The sequence below is a fragment of the Solea solea genome, chromosome 12, assembly GCF_958295425.1.
Source record: "Solea solea chromosome 12, fSolSol10.1, whole genome shotgun sequence".
Classification (NCBI taxonomy): Eukaryota; Metazoa; Chordata; class Actinopteri; order Pleuronectiformes; family Soleidae; genus Solea; species Solea solea.
In genome coordinates, this window is record NC_081145.1 from 11,867,042 (window position 1) to 11,886,624 (window position 19,583).

General features: G+C 41.3%; 1 protein-coding gene across 3 annotated transcripts in view; it reads right to left on the reverse strand.

The window, feature by feature from the left end:
• Positions 1-747: 747 nt before the first annotated feature.
• LOC131470572 (zinc finger protein aebp2-like) overlaps positions 748-19,583 on the reverse strand; it is a 28,852-nt gene continuing 10,016 nt past the window's right edge. For 2 of the 3 annotated variants that reach the window (XM_058646481.1, XM_058646480.1), the window contains exons 6-9: positions 17,127-17,194; positions 3,484-3,597; positions 2,728-2,757; positions 748-1,708 (exon numbers count right to left, since the gene is read on the reverse strand). In XM_058646481.1, the coding sequence (XP_058502464.1) occupies positions 1,702-1,708; positions 2,728-2,757; positions 3,484-3,597; positions 17,127-17,194 (219 nt within the window). In that variant the 3' untranslated portion in view covers positions 748-1,701. Of the gene's footprint in view, positions 1,709-2,727; positions 2,758-3,483; positions 3,647-17,126; positions 17,195-19,583 lie in introns of those variants that run through there. The other variant, XM_058646482.1, reaches the window with a different exon arrangement.

The following is a 19,583-nucleotide window of genomic DNA, read 5'->3' on the forward strand; positions in this document are numbered from 1 at the left end:
AATCACTCCCCTCACACCTTATTTCACTGCGTCTGGAGTCTTTAAGTTTTGAAAATGACAGCATGTATCAAAAAGTCATTTTTAATACAAAGGCTAGTTCTGCTGTAACCTTGATGGATAAGAAGAACGACAAAACTGAAACTGACCACCACATTGTGTGAAGAAAGGAGTGCTAAGTACAACATGTAAGTTGACCTGATGTTGGGACTGGAAGGACAGGAAATTACCTAAGAATGAGCCATCTTCATTTTACCGTCTTAGAAAATTTCCACCAAACAGTTCCATAAGCTGCCACAGGATATTGCATATTTGAAAAAAAGACATAAAGCATGCAAAAACAACAGGGTGCCAACAAACTTTCAGTGCTTTCCTTCACTAAACAATGTAACAACAGCTAAAGGCTTCATTATGTCACATGCTGGAGACCTAATTTCCCCTGAATTGTGTATGTGTCTGCATGTAAGTACAAGAGACACTAAAGAGTAAGACAGGGGTAGTGGAGCAGACCTCTCCCTGAACTCAGTTGTGTCTCTGCAGACATGTTCACTGACAGCTGAGCCTGGCAGGGGTTCTGCCCTGCTGGCCCATTCATTAGCTCCTCCACAGCATGCTCCCAAAGCTGTTCTGCTAATGGGCGCCAAATAATCCAGCCAATCTCTCTCTCACTGCACATAGGGGAAACTTCGAAAGCATGAAATTGCACCCTTCTCCCATCTACACACAGAAACTTGCAATTGTCAACATCTGTCAGTTGTGTTGTTTTTATTACAAAAGCATATTCAGTTCCCAAAAGAGTCAAACAGTAAAAAAAGACAAGGTTTTTTTTAACAATTATTCTTAATGGAAGTGATGTGAATGTATTATTAATGACTACCTTAAACACAGCTCACGTTACTTGGAAATGAGGAAGTTGGGAGATAAGTAAGTGTGCGCGGCCACTTTTTTGTTGTTGTTGTTGTCGTCTCTTCAGACTGAGTGAGATTAAGAGCTACATGACAGATAGTTGCATGGTAGAGTTATTGCTCCTGTTAACACTTGGCATCTGATTGAATACAAGTCTGACATTACTGGCACAATGTCACACTTCACTGTCATACACACGAGTAATAAGTACTGCACTCAGTAAGTATAAATAGGACAATTTTGTTAAGAGGACTTTGTTATGTACAATATAATTACAACTAGAATATTCAAATATCCCTACAAGTGACAGATAACAGATTCTCACAGTCAATACGGTTCTATTTAAAACCTTCACAAAGATCCAAGGTACACAAGCTTTTTTCCATGGTATAAAAATATATTACAAATCTGCATAAATATTTTACACAAAACAGATATAAAATATGCTGCATTTTCTGACAAAGTCACACAGAACAGTTTTCAACACCACCAGGTATTAAGAATATTTTGAGCTTGGTGTTTGTTTTCAGAAAAAAAAACCATCTAGATAAGTTTTTGATGAATACAAAACTTTTTTAAAATGTGTTAGTCCCATTTTACTGCACACTTAGCTGTGCTCAAGTTCTCATTTTTCCTCTTTTCATTTTTGTTTATTTGAAACAATGGTTTAACGTCCTCTTTTCATGACTGCAATCCCCCAATTCAGCAGAAAGAGATGAAGATCATCCCAGCCCATCCCAGATTTATCTCCTCAGAGCATGGATTTCCCCCATAAGTATCAAGTCCACAGATGACTCCTTACAGGCTGATCACAGAGACAGAAGAGAAAGAGGGAGAGAGAGAGAGGATGAGTTGCTCTAAGTGTGTCACATGAAAGATTACAGTATCAGAAATGAGCTTTATCTTGAATGTTCAGACACTGGGCTGCATTCATTTGTGGAAACATTATACCATGCACTTGTAGATACATTATATCATGCATTTTAGAGCTTTTGTTGCGCTGAACAACTGAGGTCAGTTATTGGAACAATCAAAACAGCCAAATATGGCACTGTGTTTGAGTGAGAGGACCAAATACCAAGGCTTATGACCTCAGTGTGTGTGCGCGCCTTTTTTCCTCAATTTGCTGGATATACAGTGAACAGGAGTGGTGATATTGTGGGTTACAAGAAATCACACATGTTGTTGCCGCTCAGGATGATCTAGGTTATCCAAATTTTAAAACTAAGTTTAGACTCCATCAGCTGATGTTAATAAAAAGAATATTCTGGCCACTGTTTAGTCTGGATACACATAATAATTGTGATAGACGCACCGACAAACACATTACTTCTACTATCTTTGTGCACCAGCCACATATTTCTGTATCGGACTATAAAAATACTGCCAAAACAATTGTACTTCAGAAAAATGACAAAAAGGCACAACCTAGTTGTTTGTATGAATGAAATTCCATAATAAACATACACAATAGTTGCTATAGATGAGAGTATTCTTGCATAGATACTTGTAGTGTGTACTGTGTACATAAAAAGTTTACAAGGTTCAGTTTTTTTTGTCCAGAATCTACTTTCATGCCTTTGTATCAATAATGATGTCAATAACAGTCTTGATTCTTCTTAAGTCTTAATTCTTAATCTTAATTGATTAAGACTATTTTAATTTGTTGGCTGAGAGTCTACTATGTGAAGCCAAACACACCAAGGTACAGTGAGTGCAGCATAATAAGTAAGTTATTATAACTAAATGCATCTTTATGAATATAATCAATACATTTTACTCGATGTCAAACATAAGCACATTTATGGAGCCGGTTCAACTTACCTGCACTTTAGCCGCTTTTGAGGAAGTGCTCTGAAAAAGAAAAGAAAAAAAAAAGAAGAAGAGTCTGTGAGGTCAAAGTGTGAGAGCATGGTCGTAACAAATAAGAAGTGATCGTGTGTTAATACGCTTAAAGACTGTGGCCTACTGTATGCATCATCACAGTAACCAATCACTTCATTTGTTTTGGAGACTTCATGCATTAGGACAACCTTGACATAAATTGGCTGAGTGCTGATGGTTATATTCAACTATGAAACCAGAGTCCAGCAGCAGCCCTTGCATTTACTGAGCCTTCAGATCTAATTAAAATCAGCCAGAGTGTGTGCCATATATCTCTGGTAAGATGACCACCCTTGTTATTTTAGGCTCATTGTTCCTCTTTCAGACTTTTATGGTGTACCATAAAGCTAACCTTGTTTTCTCATCTTACTGATGAATGTACTCTCCGTCTCACTGGCTGTGCTGCACACAATTCAAATAACATGAGCGTACAGATGAAATGGAGCCTCCGTTCAAGTGGAAGAGTTTCACACTTGAACAGGGCCACTTAATTATGAGCGTCAGTCAGTTCTGATTCAAACAGCCACCATATGTGGTTACTGTCAAAACGTTGGCATCCATTATCACGTTGAAGAGCAGGGCAATTTATTTTATTTATGTTTTTTTTATCATGGTTGCTCTGGTGCCACCTGGTGGAAGTAGATGTTAAAGGTACACGCACCTTCATATAAAGTACACAAGGGCAGGGCAACTCACCTATAGATATTTGGGTCTAGCAGCATGGCTGTGTCCTGCGGTAGTTGGGATAAGTGCACCACTTTAGTCTTCAGCTGACATCGCTCTGTTTCATTCACCCATACATCAGGTAGTCTGCAAAAACACACACACATACAGGAGGGGGGGGGCATGTGGTCAAGGTCTAAGCTCGAACAAGAAAAAGGAGGAGAAAAGGGGGAATGGAGTGGGTGTGAGAGAGGAACAAAGAGCCTCACTCACAGTCCAGGGTACATGCTGACACCTTTCTCTGAACACTGCGTACATTTCCATAAGTAACAGCCTTGACCAAATCAGCGGGACACACATGCACACAGGTGTGTGTGTGAGAGAGTGTGCAGACCTTCACAGAACAGAAAGAGGACAAACTGTTGTATAGTCCCATGTTGTCAATTATGAAGTAGCATCTAGTCTCATTCACTTTGTTTCACTTCTAGATGGGGGACCGCTGATTGTGTCCGTTTATTTAAAATGATACGATGTAGGGAAAGAAGTTTTAAAATACTGACACCACGCACGATTAAATTGAATTAAAACCACCCGACTTTAAGAACAGAGACGTGGTGGCCTTGGAGAGACAGGCGCACACCCCTGCGCACACATGTAGGGGTATTACTCAGCTCTATCCTACTGTACCACACAGCAGTATGATCGCTGCAGAAAGAGCGTGCAAGCACTGGCGTGGCAAGTCAAGGTGCAGAAGAAAGAAACAAAGAGCTTAGCGAGCCAACTGCACCTCCCCTCCCTCCTCCAGACTCCCCCCCCCACTCCAACCCCCAGCATTCCCCCCGTCACTATGTGCGTCATCACCGGAGCCCCAAGAGATGCGGAAACACACACACACACACACACACACACACACACACACACACTCACACACACTCACACACACTCACACACACTCACACACACACTCACTGCACACAGCATTTAGCCAAGCAGGCAGCCACCAGGCCAAATCACTCATTCACATGCCTCGTCAGCCCATTCAGTGAATGGTGTGCAGGTAGTGCTTCACGTGCAGCACATTCAGCACAACTGAACAGTGATGGGGAACAAAAGGGAGGAAAAGCAACAGAAAACTGACAAATGGAGGACAAGAAAAGAGAGGTTGAGGACAGGGAACGTGGAGAGGGAGGATAATCAACTCACTTTTACTGTAGTTGTCAAAGCCTTTTAAGGCATATTTTATGGGCCTATAGGGTGGGGTTACCCACATGGGACAATTTAGTAAAGAGTCACAGTTAACAAAGAGTCATTGTGGTGTGCTTATAATCTACCAAAATCCAATATGTAATGGTTCAAGTTTGATGCACAAAGAATATACAGTTTAAGTACAAGTACATGTTCTATAAAATCTGTAGATTTCAGTCTGTGCCCTTTGAATAAACACATGTACCCTAAGCGAGACCTTGTTATGTTGACTGACGTGTATAGGCATCGAGTACATTCAATGGCCTGATACTGAACAAAACTAAATGCAACAGCAAATTTGTGACATGAGGTTAAAGGCCCTGATAATTATTTTGACAGTTAACAACGGACATCAGAAAATAAAGCCTGGATTATCTAGTTCATCTGAATGTTACAGTGAGTACACCCTTGTATTCTAAAAATCACAACAATCTTGTGCTAAAACTTACAACCTTACAACCTGAATGTCATAAGAATACAACTTATACAACAAGTACAAGGCTGACACCTGCCTACTATCCCCTTTAATGGTGGTGAGAGCTGGAAGATGAAGCTGACAAAAGGCAGGGACAAGACTAGAAACAGCCCACTTCAATGCAGCATCAAAGTTTGGGTTAGTCTTGAGTTATTTGCCCTTGTGAAAATCAAACTTCAAATCACAGAAGGACCTGCAGAGTGTTAAATATACAGTAAACACCCATGTGTGTTTGTGTGCGTGCACGGCTTACGTGCACATTCCACTACGGAGCCACCGTAAACATGTCAGCGCGAGTGCGCTGTGGTACTGATGTGTTATTATATTGTGATATAGAGGAGGCACACAAAACTGCGGCATTGAGGACTCGGCGCATCACACATGGTAACATGGTATACACTTAAGTATGTTCTATAGTATGTATATCACTTCCTAAGGTCCCCCCCATTCACACCCACACACAAACAGATCTCCACCCAAAGTCACACCAAGCCAAATAAAGACAAACGGATTTATTTTATTTTCCAGATGGGACCGTTTGGCTCGCTTCTGTATGAGCCAGAAATGTTTATTGGGAGTGAGGCCACTGTGGGAGAGCTACTGGGGAGTCTTCTAAAATGAATTGATGGCCAGCTTCAGGCCTTAAAGGCCCCAGTGGTGACAGAAGCAATAAATTCTTCAAAAACAAGCAAAGTGTATATTAAATCACTAAAATATTAAATGCCTTTATATAGAACTGTGTTAGCCAACGTCACACAATCCCATCCTTTGATTGGAATCAAAACAATGCTACTTAGGTACTGTTTAAATCCATACATGTTAGGGCTGTAACGATACACCAAACCCACGATTCGATTCGTATCACGATTTTTGACCAACGATTCGATTTGTATCACGATTTATTTTTTTATTTTTTTTTTTGGGGGGGGGAGAACGATTTTTATTAAAACAATATTTTTTATTAAATAACGTTTGAAAAACCTTTATAAACTGAACACCAAAGAACAAAATTAACTATGCAAATTATTAACATTTACAAAGTAAATTAAATGGCTACTGTTTCACACTGAGGTAACTGAGGCTTACTGCCTGTGCTGCAAACCACAAATCAAGTAAGTAAACATTAAAGGCGACATAGAATGCTTGTATCACACATGTGTGATATGTTAGTTATGGAGGTCTACTTACATATATTAACTTGTTTTCATGATTAAAAACCTCCTAATCGCTGCAAACGAGCCGATCAAAATATCTCCTCGCTGACGCTCTCGTCAGCCGCGCTGTTTCAGACCAAACAGTTGCTGTGATTGGCCAGCCAACGAGAGCTTTCCTACTGTCCTGTGATTGGCCAGGTACCTGGAAGTGACGTAATAGATAGGCCAGCGCTCAGATACACAGCTCCCCCTCTGGCACGGTGGATGCTCTGCATCTCAGCAGCTACAACGAGACTAGTTCTTCTTCTTCTTCTGCGGTTGAATGTACGCAACCGGATGTGCCCGGACTAGTGCCCGCACCGGGAGGCGCTACGGTGGTGAGGATTTCTGATGACGACATCAAATTAAGGAAGTGTCGATCCGCTTCGCAGAGCCCAGGAAAACAATACAACACTATTTTCTCAGCAGTGGCTGAACTGTTTGTTCTGAAACTTTAGGGTTTCATAAACGATGTAATGACGCAGATACACACTAAAACGCAGCGTTAATTGGAGCTTCCGGTCTATGTCACCTTTAAACAAATAAACAACTTCTTTCTCTTAAGAAAACCAAACTCGTTGTGGAGTTGATTTAAGGGAGTTGAAAATTCTTCTTCTTCAAAACGGCTTGCTCTCTGTGCTGTGACAATGTCACCTGCAGTGACCAGCTTGTGTAAGGGCAGCTGTAGCATCACCTGTTTCTCCTTCAATGCAGCTGTTATGCTGCGGTGGAAAAACGTGACAACTTTCCTCACTCTGCCGAGGAGTCGGGACATCTGGTGAACGCCCATCCCTCTCTGCGCAGCCAGATTAACGGTGTGAGCAAAGCATCGTATATGCGGTGAAAATCCGGCCGCTTCGACAGCATTGGCAATGTTTCTGGCGTTATCTGTTGTCACTTAAAGGGGACATATTATGTAAAATCAACTTTTTAACCATTTTAATACTTATATTTGGGACTCTGGGGGCCCTACCAGTCACCAAAGTGTGGAAAAAGAATACTCCGTCATGTTTTCGTGGTTCCCCTAAGTGTAAGTATAGGCGATAAAACACTCGATGTTGAATTCCCTGCGCTTATGACGTCAGCATGCGCATTTCACCGCGAATGTTACCGCCCCACCAGTAAGTTTACTTCGAGAGCTCCACCTTAGCTCCACCTTGTCCCTGCGAGAGTGCAGGCGAGGGAGGAAGAGCGGTATTATGTCAACACGGAGGGACAAGTGTGCTGTTGGTGGCTGCACAGTGGAGCACAGTGTTTTACACAAACTTCCAGCCTCAGAGGATTTTATATATGAAGCTAATGTTCCGGATAAAGTCAGCAAACGTGTGTTCGCACCACTTCGCATCAGACTGCGGCCAGCGGTCGCCGTATTTAGTCAGCGAACGTATTTCACCGACGTACAAACACACACATTTTTAAGAAAAGGTCACATGGAGCTCATAACTAACCATTCTGACACGTCCTAATTAAAAATATTTGTTCAGTACGTCCTCCATGACCGGAGCACAGACTCAGTCTGATCACATACAGCGGCCGTTTATGCCGCTCGCCACTGGCGATCAGCGGTGCTCCACTCTCTGTGCAGCGGTGCTGCACTCTCTGTGAAAATCAGTTAAAAAGACAGCACCGCTGATCGCCAGCGGCGAACGGTGAGCTGCCTAAACTGGCGCTGTATGTGTGAGTGCCGTCACAGGAACAGACCTCCGACACATGGATACATAGGGACAGCACAGCTGATCGCCACCGCTGATCGCCAGCGGCGAGCGGCGAGCTGCCTAAACTGATCGCCAGCTCCGGAGCATACAGTCACCGGTCTGATACAGCGCCAGTTTATTCAGATCGCCGCGCGCTGCTGGCGATCAGCGGTGGCGATCAGCTGTGCTGTCCCTAGGTGTATTTAACTGATTTACAGTTCGGCACTGTTCGGCTCGATCCTTATGTAGGACGTCTCTTCCTTTGACGGCACTCTCGCTGTTTTCTGCGCATGCTGCCATGTTGATATTGTCAGAGAACTAGTGGAGGGAGGGGGAGACGAGAAGCAGCTGAGCGAGTGAGCGCTATAAAGAGGACAAATCAGAAACCCCCTGGAAGAAGTGGGTGTGTGTTTGCCTGTGTCTCATTTGCATATAAAGGGACCATGCAGCGTTCTGAAAGGGGCGGGTTTAGCAGGGTTATTGAACTGCTATTGTGCTTCATCCTTATGGTATTTTGACCAAGGCATGTCACTGACATGTTCATTAGGACACCAGGGAACTATTTTAATGGGGGAAATGGGGTATAATATGTCCCCTTTAAAGCACTTACGGCAAATTGTGTGGGTCTTGTCGACTACATGATTGCCGTCCTTTATCTCCACCGGGTAGCCGAAATGTTGCCATACTGCTGACTTAAATGAAAACGGAGGATCCGCTATTTCTGGGTTGGTTGCCATGTTTCCTCACGTTCTTCTTCAACTAGCGCAACTTTTGCAGGCAGGCGTCACATGATTCATTGGATCTGAACGGGAGGGATAACTCTGGGAGTTGGAAGGGGTGTGTCGCGATTCTGCCTTCTCACACCGCGACACAGGATCGTGGATCTGAGTGTCGCGATTTCGGTTTCTTATTGCATATTGTTACAGCCCTAATACACGTACATGCCAGGCTACACATACAAGGTAATGTTGGGCAACTCGTCTCTTCAACGGCTGTATAGCACTTCGGACGTCAGGGGTCTCAAACCATGTTGGTAGGTAAAAGCTTCTGAAAAACTAACTGCACCAGTGCCTGTTTTGAGCTTTAAGAGTTCACTGGGCACTTTAAATCCATGGAGATGAAGCAACATATCACAGGACTGGCAGACTGATTATATCTGATCCATACAATACCACTGGGTGCTTTGCACAATTACGGAAACAGCCATTGTGGACATTATTCCCGAACTGCAGCATTACGACATCTTCACCTTTCTGATAAACTTTCCCCTAGTTGTACTTTGTAGAATACTCACACATCACATTAAAAGTAAGTAAATCGAACAAAATATTTAAGTTAATTAGCATTGGAGTCTGAAACAATGCTGAAATTTGCATCCAGATAAGGGGAAACATAACTGACAATGACCGTGTCCCTTACTAAAGTCACTGTTTGTCTCAAAATACAGTAAGTATGCTTTGCACTAGTGGTGCTTTCACACCAGTAACACATACTTTCGAAAGTAAAATTACGTTTCCCCTTACTAGGGCCGACTAGGAAGCTGCAAATCCGGGTGCCAACTGCAGTATCATCTTTCACGACACTACCTGATATGAAGTGATACAAATACAAGTGTTGCCTGTGGGTCCCCATCATTCCGTCCATGTTTTATAGCAGTGATCCACCTCTGTCGTCCTCGATATCTTTAGTGATCTGGTGATCTCCCACTGGCCCGTCCACAACTGTTTTGGCATCCTGGCACACAACCGCTATCCACCATCTTTACTTTATGAAAATATCGCCTGGTTTATATGGTGCCGGTTATACGTCTGTGGATGTGAACAGCGCTGCACTGCTTCTGTATGAGCCAGAAATGTTTATTGGGAGTGAGGCCACTGTGGGAGAGCTACCAAAATGGTTTTATTTTGGTTCCATGATAGGTTTGATGTCAGGTACCAGAGCTCCATTCATGGTAAGTGAAGACAGTGGATTGCTGTTGTTGTTCCCCAGAATTCCAAGACATTTGGGGGGGGGGGAAGCAAAAGGGAGCGCATTTTTACCAGATCCCCAAAGATCCAGAGAGATAGCAGAGGTGGATCACTGCCATAAGTTCTAACCAAGAATAGAATAAAAGACTCTGCTTGTGTAGTGATTATATCATATCACATACAGAATCCAGTGCTTACTAGCTTTAATATTTTGTTTATTTTAGACACTTTCATTGCAATGTGGGATGAGGTAAAGTTAGTGCATGCGTGTTGAAGATGTTGGGTTAATGCAGGTCTGTAATCATGTCTGCTCCAGATGTTTCCATACTTGTGAAAAGCAGTGTGGGGGCATTACACGGGTCAGATACTATATTCACTCTGTCAAGTTCCACAATATACTGCTCAATCTCAGTGTGAGCTCTGACGCCTTAAAACCAGCAAGCTGTTGTTGCCACCACCGTGGCGTAAACAAAGTGAGTTATGTGACGTCCAGAGCTCTAAAGTACTGTGTGTTTTTTAGAGGCCACAAGGTAGGTAAAAATTAGAGAGGGTATTATTGTAAAGCATTGTGATAAAATGAGTTGCCCCCAAGTAAGGGAAGACTCATCACATTGCATTAGACAGAAAGAGGGAAAAAAAGGGTTTTGATTTTAAAATATTGTTATCTTTAGGCAAGTAATGAACAATTAAAATAGATACACTGGATTAACGCAAGGAAAACATATTTTCATTGACCATAAAAAGTAGTTGAACGACCTCATGGTAGTAATTCTCTGCCAAAGCAAGTCAACCTGCAGGAAATATCTGACATCTGGGTCAATGTGACCTATTTGCCTGTGTGTGATTACTTGATTATTTGACACTTATGATGACTGTTAGATCAAAGAAGCAGTTCCTCTGTTGTTTTATAACAGTTTTCATACAGTTCAGTTTCTTTGACGGTCTCCCTTTAGACCAGATAAGATACGGTGCAGAACATAATTAAGCATTCAACTTGCCAAATATCACAGCTATAATTTAATTAAGCAAGCAGGTGCTTAGGTGTACGAATGACTTGCCAATTTTCACTGGCTGCTCATCATCAGCCATGCATGCGAGGTTGTTACTTTGTGATCAGTGAATTGCACAAAGATAGGAAAGCATTTTCACACCCTGGATAAATGTCACTTATGGATCATTTGCGTCTTTTTATGACCCTTAACTTCAGCATCCCGAATTTGTGTTTTCAACAGGACGTGACAACATCTATTTTTACCTAAAGAGTCAGAGGTTTATACATTTTATACAAAAGACTGCAATATTATTTTCTAAACTTAAATGCAGGAAATTCCATATAGATTTGGCTACACCCATTGTTGCAGTGCAACGGCTCTCGATTTCTCTTTTCTTAGCTTACTTCAGATGTGCTTTTGCTCTTGGTTCTCTTCACTGTTAAACCCAAGGTTAAACCCCAAGAGCAGACCAAGCTATTCAATGTTTAAACAATCAATCTAAAAGGCATTCACTGGGCAATGAGACAGACCCATCAGTTACATTTTCCAATAGATTTACTCACTTAAAAAACTGATAGGTTAAAATAAAGGGTGCAGTGTCTGAAGTTGTGTTAAATCTACATAAAACCCCTTTTTTTTTTCCCATATTCACCTTTTGATATAATCCCTAACTCACAGCCAAATAATTGGCCTTGTGTAAGGTCAAGTTCACTGTGACCTCAAGTATGGCCACAATAAATCAAAGGTATTAGTGGATTTTCCGGCACAAAGGTCCACTTGGACTGGAAGAATTCTGTGGTCAAAGTTCAAGCTCACTTGATGCTTTTGGCCATGACTCAAGAATCCATATGCTAAGGTCAACTTCTCTGCATCATCATCATCATAAGACAGGAAACCAGATTTATTATACATATTTTGGTCAAATTAACTGTGTGGCAAAGGCACACACCACAAAAAATGCATGTCTGAAAATTCTACATGTGAAAAACTGCCATTCAGGAGAGCCCTTCTAACATTATTGTGAGTAATAGTGCACGTTTGTAATGTGGGAACATATCTTTTATACACTAATACTTTAAATAAACCGACATTTGCTTTATGCTCAAAACTAACCCAGAAAAGCTGCATGCACACAACCTTGGATGAACACTCAAATGGGGAGTCACAGAGACAGATAGCGCCCCGGAAAGACGCAACGTCTTATCTGAAACAATAACTCATGCCTACACGCAAATAGTCGCCCACTCACAACAGCACCATACAAAATAACAGTTCATAAAGCGGTCCTACAGTGCAGCCGTTGGAAAGGAGGGACCGAGATGAGTGCGGCTCACCGTCTATCCATGCCAGTGGATCAAGGCATTCACTGTCACTGACTGCATGGTTTACTGTTTATTATTCAAAGGCATTCCGCAGCTTACGTGGAAATCCATTCATCAAGGATTAGACAGCAATTATAGTTCTCTCTCTCTCTCTCTCTCACCATTCCGCTCTTTTCCACTTCAGTGAGCTGCTGGTGGTTCATGTTCAAAATGGTTCATGTTAATCAGTTACCTATTAATCCAAATGGAGTTAATGAGTGTCAGTCAGACAGTGAATGGTTTGCTTCAGCATTAATAAACATGACATCCCACATTTACATGGCTAATCATTGACTTGGTTACTGGAAAACATACACATAGTACAGCACTTGATAATGAACTCTGTGTTGAGGGTCACAACAATTGATAACCAACTACACGACAATGAGATTTTTACTCTAATGCTAATATATTTATCCTCATGCGCTATCCACACCACTAAGATACCATTTTAAAATGCATTACATCTGCTATAGTTGGAGATTTATAGATGCAGATCTTCTCCGCTTTAAAATGAAAAATAGCAGGTAGGAGAGAGCAACCTAAATTAACTCGGTGCTAAATATCTAAATATACATTTAATAAACCTCTCAACTCTTCAGAGATTGCTTGGAATGCAAGGACTATAAAAGGTTTCTACTTGTGCACAATATTTTGTGCACGAGGGTTTAATAATAGTGTTAACGTAGTGGTGAAGGACCCTGTAAGAGTTCATTTTCAATATATTTCCACTTACATTTATTTCCATACATCGATCTCAAATCACCCACCACTACACCTTTTTCTTTTCTTCTTTTCGCTCCCAATTCCAGTGAGAAGTGGAAGTGGGTCCAACACCAACTCTGCATCAATGTGGGTGAAACCTTATCTCCTGGTAAAACTTATCTGTTTCATTCTGCCTCTTCTTCACATTTCTCTCCCACAACCATTTTCTTCCAACTCCCACTTTTCACTTTGCACCATTCTCTGTATCATTAATTCCTTCTCTAATCCATTCTGCCTTTGAATCACTGTATCAATCTCCATATACGTCTTTCTGTTTAGAATTAATCTGACTAGCCCATCCTGATCACCAAACTTCATCTTTTTCTTCCGCTCCCTTTGCCTCATTATTTCTCTGTGCACTAGATTACACTCCCACTGCGGGCTGAGGAGGAGACTGCAGAGGTGGATCAGAGAGGAGGAAAAGAAAGAAAGAAAGAAAGAAAGAAAACCGAAGCAGCATAAGGCTGAGAGTACAAGAGTTTCGCTACAGTATGTTCATCCGAGCCTGTCAGCTGCAATGTACTTCATGAGGTATCATCCAGGTTTCTTTGCGCTTTGTTTTTCTGTTTTTCTCTTTGTTTTTCAAACCATTCACAGTTTCCTTCAACCTTCCCAGTCCTTTCCTTCATCTCTTACTTTTCATTTGCCCTTGGTCATCCTATCTTTAATTCTTCCTGTTCTTTCTCTCTCTCTGATCATCTTTAGAGGGCAGAGACTCAACACTTTCCTGCTGAGAATCACTGAATTCTGTTTCTGTGTGACATGAAGCCATTTCATTACAAGCACAATGCCAAACCCACCAGCCCTGCTGCCCAACTGTTTAAATGACTATGTGTTGCTAAAATTCACCTTGGCTGAGACCAGTGTGGCTCGGAAAGGTGCGATGCTAGTGAAACCTGGGCTGAACTACTTGTAGCCTGATGAGCTGGACTTTTGGTGAATGACGGACATTTATTAACGATGAAATTATGGGAAAATAATTGGAGACGGAGCCACAAAAAAGCAGAGAATGAGCCACAGAGTAATTATGATGCTTATCCACTGCTTAACAGGATATTTTAGGGGGCCTCATCTAGATTTATCCTGGCAAGAGTGCTTTCACACCTGCACCATTAAATCAGACTGTGCTGCAATTAATTTGGGCAGGTGTGTACACCATATCAAGAAGGTGTCGGACAGGTCCCAAATTCAGACCTACTTTGTGGTAGGAACGTGATTCGACCTCAGTCCAACCCACATACCCAGTCTACTCTGCAAGGTTGAGCTCAACAGCTCCATCAAGACTCCAAGCATGAATATGCTGTGTGTCCCATTAATTATCTACTGTGGCAGTCCGCCACGGTCTAATATGTCCTGCCACAGTTTCAAAATTAACCAAAGAACTTTTTTTACACTACTTATAATAACATTAGATATGTCTTGTGTAGCATTTTGCTCTACTGCTGCACTGCCGAGCTGTGTGGACCATCATTTAACTTATGCTTGCTTATTACTGTCTAGGCAGACAGTATAGTGTCAGCGGCAGCTGTGCATCAAGAGTGACATGCTGTGCAGTTCACTTTCTAAAGTGTGAACTTCCCTTTCACTCTGTGTACCTAAAAACCGAGAATTACCCCCTATAATGAATAGATGATACTGGTACACAACTATTCAGAGATTGCAAATACTAGCTGCTCAGTGAAGTCGATTCTTCTAGGCTTCATTTGCAGAGAGCTTGGGGCTCTAACCTCCTCACATTGAAAGCTTTCTATGACAAATGTTGTATGGGTCTAAAGAGGAAGACATTAAGATTTATCTCAAGCTTTGACATAAAGGAAAGCCACCAAGTTGACAATTCTACCAAGGGGGAAGGAGGAACATAAAACTATCAAAGACGGATAAACATACATTTTTAATGTGCACTTGTACATACATGCACCCCTGCAGCTCAAAAAGGAAATGTTTGTGCGACAGACACAGCTTTTCCAACTCAAGCCTCCTCTTGTCTACATGGCTTCCTGTGGCACTTGAAGACTGGAAAATGAGTGATCATCACAACCCAGGGAAGACCACCCCCAAAACTCTCCATCTCTTTTCTACCGCTCCTATCCTTCTCCCTGCTCTCCTTTCCCTAGTTCCTTTAACACCAGCTTCTGTAAAATGGGAATTATGTGCATTAATATATTCTGTATATAAAAAGGTACGACTATGGTGGTGGCATGGCAGGACAGCGGATATATTACATGTCACAGGTCTGATGATAGATGGCACCAGGGCACCATTATGCTGACTTTACATGGCTCAGTGTAAAATGTCAACAATCAAGGTGGGCATAACATGGAGCCTTTTCAACTGCAACATAGAAGCATCTCTGAACTCTTGTCTCCATTTCCTCCCTCCCCTCTTCCCTCTTACCACTATCCCGCCCCCTCGTCATTAGAGAGATCGACAGATGAGAATGGCCTGCTGCTATTATGAGCAAGTTTTTACTGAGACTGTCACTAAGACTGCTCACTAAATAAATCCCATGAACCCAAGGGCAGCTATAGCTGAGAAGGGAAAGTGAGTTGTCTCAACCAGAGGGTCAGTAGTCTGATCCTTTACTCGTGTCCATGTGTCGAACGCTGATACATTTGGTAGAGAAAAATCCACCTTTATCTGTTTCAATCCAGTGCAGTTAAGCCAACACTGGGAATATATTAACTTTTTTATGGAATGTGCTTCTGTAGCTGGCAATACACCGTCATGTTTCGTGACTGCTTCCCAACCAGTTTTTTGTCGTAATTATTTATTTATTCAATTTGAAAATAAGGACAGGGCACATTAATAAACATTTGCATGTAAATGTGCCAGATTGTAGCCATTAGCTAATTTCCATCTGTAGTCCCGAGGCAGGTTGATGGAACACAAACAACATGTAAAAACACACAGCAACGCGCACACAGTGATACACAAACACGAAGCACCACTGAGTATTGCACGTCACCATTTCCAATGCAAACTGCATAGCTCACTAATGCACTATGTCCAAAAATATTGCACATTCCTGTGTTTATTGCACAGACAACTTTTGTTGCACACCATCTGTTCATATTGCAGACTGTCAATTTATTTAGTCCTGTGTTGGCTGCTCATCCAGTTTCTCAAACGTGTTATGACTGTTGCAGTGCGAGAGCAACGCCAGAACATTTTGACTAAGGACATTTTATAGTAAGATTGTGGTTTCCCCATCAGTCCACATATGTCCTCTTGTCTGCTGTTTACAATTTTTTTTCCCACCGGTTCAGTGAAAGATGGAAACTGGAGTGATGTTTTAGTCACGTTATTTCTAAATGTCATCGTTTATTTGCCGACTCGGAATCCATTGCACTTAATCGCATTTACCTTTTAGCAATACTTCTAACTCCCTCATGCATACAAACTGTTGTGCAACATTTCAATGGCAACACTAGGTGGGGGCCCTTCTACATTTGCTGACAGCAGATCACTGATGTTCACAGTTCTTGGGGCAACCAGTGAACATGTGAGACTCTGGATGACTGAAGAGTAAAGACTATTAGAATAGGTCAATTTTATAGTATGTCTATACTGAGTTATAAGTCATGACATAATCACTTCAATCCTTCATGTTTCATGTTTATTGATAGTGGAGGTTGAACTGAATGGTGGAGAAAGGTGAGCTCCTCATATTACAGTACTAGTAATAATTAGAATTGTGATTGAGAAAAGTGATTTTGCCTTGAGGCTTGGAATTACAAACATGTAAAATAAGAAATCAGTACAAGAATATTGTAGGCGATTCCTGATATCTTTGCCATTGTTTTTAACTAGCCTATACACAACACCAAATTCCTGAATTTCAGAGGTGCCAGTGCATGATTTATGTAATTCTGTACATTCGTCCATGTCCTGTATCTTCATTTGTAATTCATGCCTTCTTTGTTTAATGTACATATTGGGTGATACAAAGATTTACAAATACAGTACACAACTATTTTTACTCACATCTCCTCAGGTGTCCAGTGCAGGAGAACCTTTACTTTGCCAGATCCCTCTTTCCTTCTGGCCAGCACCTACACAGACATAATCAAGAAAAAACACACACATATAACATGAATTCCCAACCAAAAACATCTCCACCAATGAAAAATAACAATATATACTGTATATTTAAAAAAAAAAAGGCTTATCAAATACACATTTTATAATTAATGTAATATTTCAAGATAATTTGTTTAAAAGTTTCAATTTGCATGAATGTGTTGGGTTTGTCTCATATTGCAGCAAAGTCATTTTTCTGTGCAGAATCAGCTTCAAAGACATGCCCCCATCCTGTCCCCATCTCCACTGAATAATTAGGCTACATGCTTCAAACCAAGTGATACAGTAGCTGATCATTACACTAATAAGCAATGTGAGCCATCTTAATAATGTATGCCAGAGCTCAATGAGATTTCTATTTTCAACAGGACCCATCCCACATTCCTGTCTTTGCAACATAGTGCTCGACCAAGGAATTCAAATGTTTGCTATCTTGCGAGTGTTTCGGACTTAACTGGGAGCTGCTAATCACAGTTAGCACTGCAGAAAGACCAGATAGAAATGGGAAATCAAAAAGTCACTCCTTTTGTTGTAAAATATGGCAGCAACGGATAAATCATCATGGGTTTGCTTTGCATGTGGCGTGTTCCATTACCTACTTTCACGACTCACCACCTAATCTGCCAACACAACCTCAAAATGTGAGGCTTTTCTTCTAGTGACAGTACACTCAACCAGATTTCCAGAACAGTTGGTCCTTTTATTGTAAAACATTTAATCCATCATGCTGTGATGGTTTATAGTAAAACTAGTCTGGAATGCACACAAATATTGTCAGTGGGGAAAAAAAAAAAAAGCTAGAAAAATCACCGTCAGTGTCAAAAATAGCCACAGATATAACCTCTTGCGTCAATTGGCTCTTTTTTGTGAGGAATGTCTATTTTTAGGATAGTGAATGAGTTCACATGTGAAGAACTTCTCTTACGCACATGAAGATCTGAAATTATTTTTATGACTCTAGGGAATGGCTGCAGCATTGATGGAAACTGATTTGAGGACAGAAGGGAAGAGACACAGATGGAGACCTAGAATCACTTCTCTACTCATCTTACTTCTTTTCCTACCCTCCTACCTTTTAACCAAATTACGCTCCAATATAAGAAACCAAAATGAGATTAGTGAGTGTTCCAATATGACAGTGTTGACTATGATTGTGTCTTCTCTCCAACACAAAATGGAAAACTGAAAGTTCATTTTTGTCTCGCTGTAGTTTCTCCAAGCTAATGTATTGGGACATGGTGAAGCTGAGAAAAATTAGAAAGTACTTTAAGTGTCAAAGCATTAGTAAGCAAGAGTGAAAACAGTCATTTATATTTCTGTTAAATGTAACTAATACCCAAGTTCTTTCTAGGACATATACAAACATACAGTAGATGGGTACTACTGTCTGACACTGTCTGTCCTGACTAACACTCGACTGGAAAAGGATGTGACCAACCGATCAGATCAAAGATCCTGATAATGTCAATTTCATGGGCAAAGATGCCGGTCAAACAAGTGTGTATGTATGTCTATCAACTTTTGATAAGCAGGTGACCTGGGGCTGCTCTCTCATTGGTTCCGTCCAGATCACTCCTAGGGATGCAGCTCTCTGCCAATCAAATAACAGCGTCAAGGCTGTCATTCAAAATCAGTCCTCTACGGATGTACTCAAGTGACTACGTTTACATGCACATGGAGTGTTGTGGGAATGCTTGTCTGTGTAAATAGCTTATCCCTGTAAGCATTAACTGAATAAGCCCTTATGCCAGTAACTACTAGGCCATGCTCATGTCTTTATAGAACAGGTTCATTTGACTGCCATCATGTTTGTACAGTAAAACACTGTGATGGACTCGATGGTGGCATATGGACTGTGGGCTTTTAGCCATTTAACCTGCCATTAAAAATACCTAAATGTCATATGTCATAATTATTAGTCCATTTAAGATATAATGTGTAACGTTTCTGCATTAAAATATCCAAGAATGAGGAGACTAATGTTGTATATTTTGTTAAGCAGTGTACTTGTGTCAGCTTAAACTTTTCCAGTGCACTTTTAATGTCATCATCTGCTTAACCCGTCTTGAAACTTCCGGGGTGAACCGAAACCACAAATGCACAGCAGAACCAACTGAGACAACACAACGATTCCCATGTTCCCATGATCCCATGCTGCTTCATGGCAAATGCAGATAGTTACAGCTTCTCTATCAAACATCAACATGTAGGAGAAGCAGTAACATATTACACTCAAAAACATGGTCTTGTTAAAGCATTAGCCTGAATTCAGTGCTACCTTCAATGGGCTCAACAACAAGTGAGTCACACCCTGCAGCTGAAACTTGGTGCACCAGCAGCTGCTTTACTGCCCTTTTAATT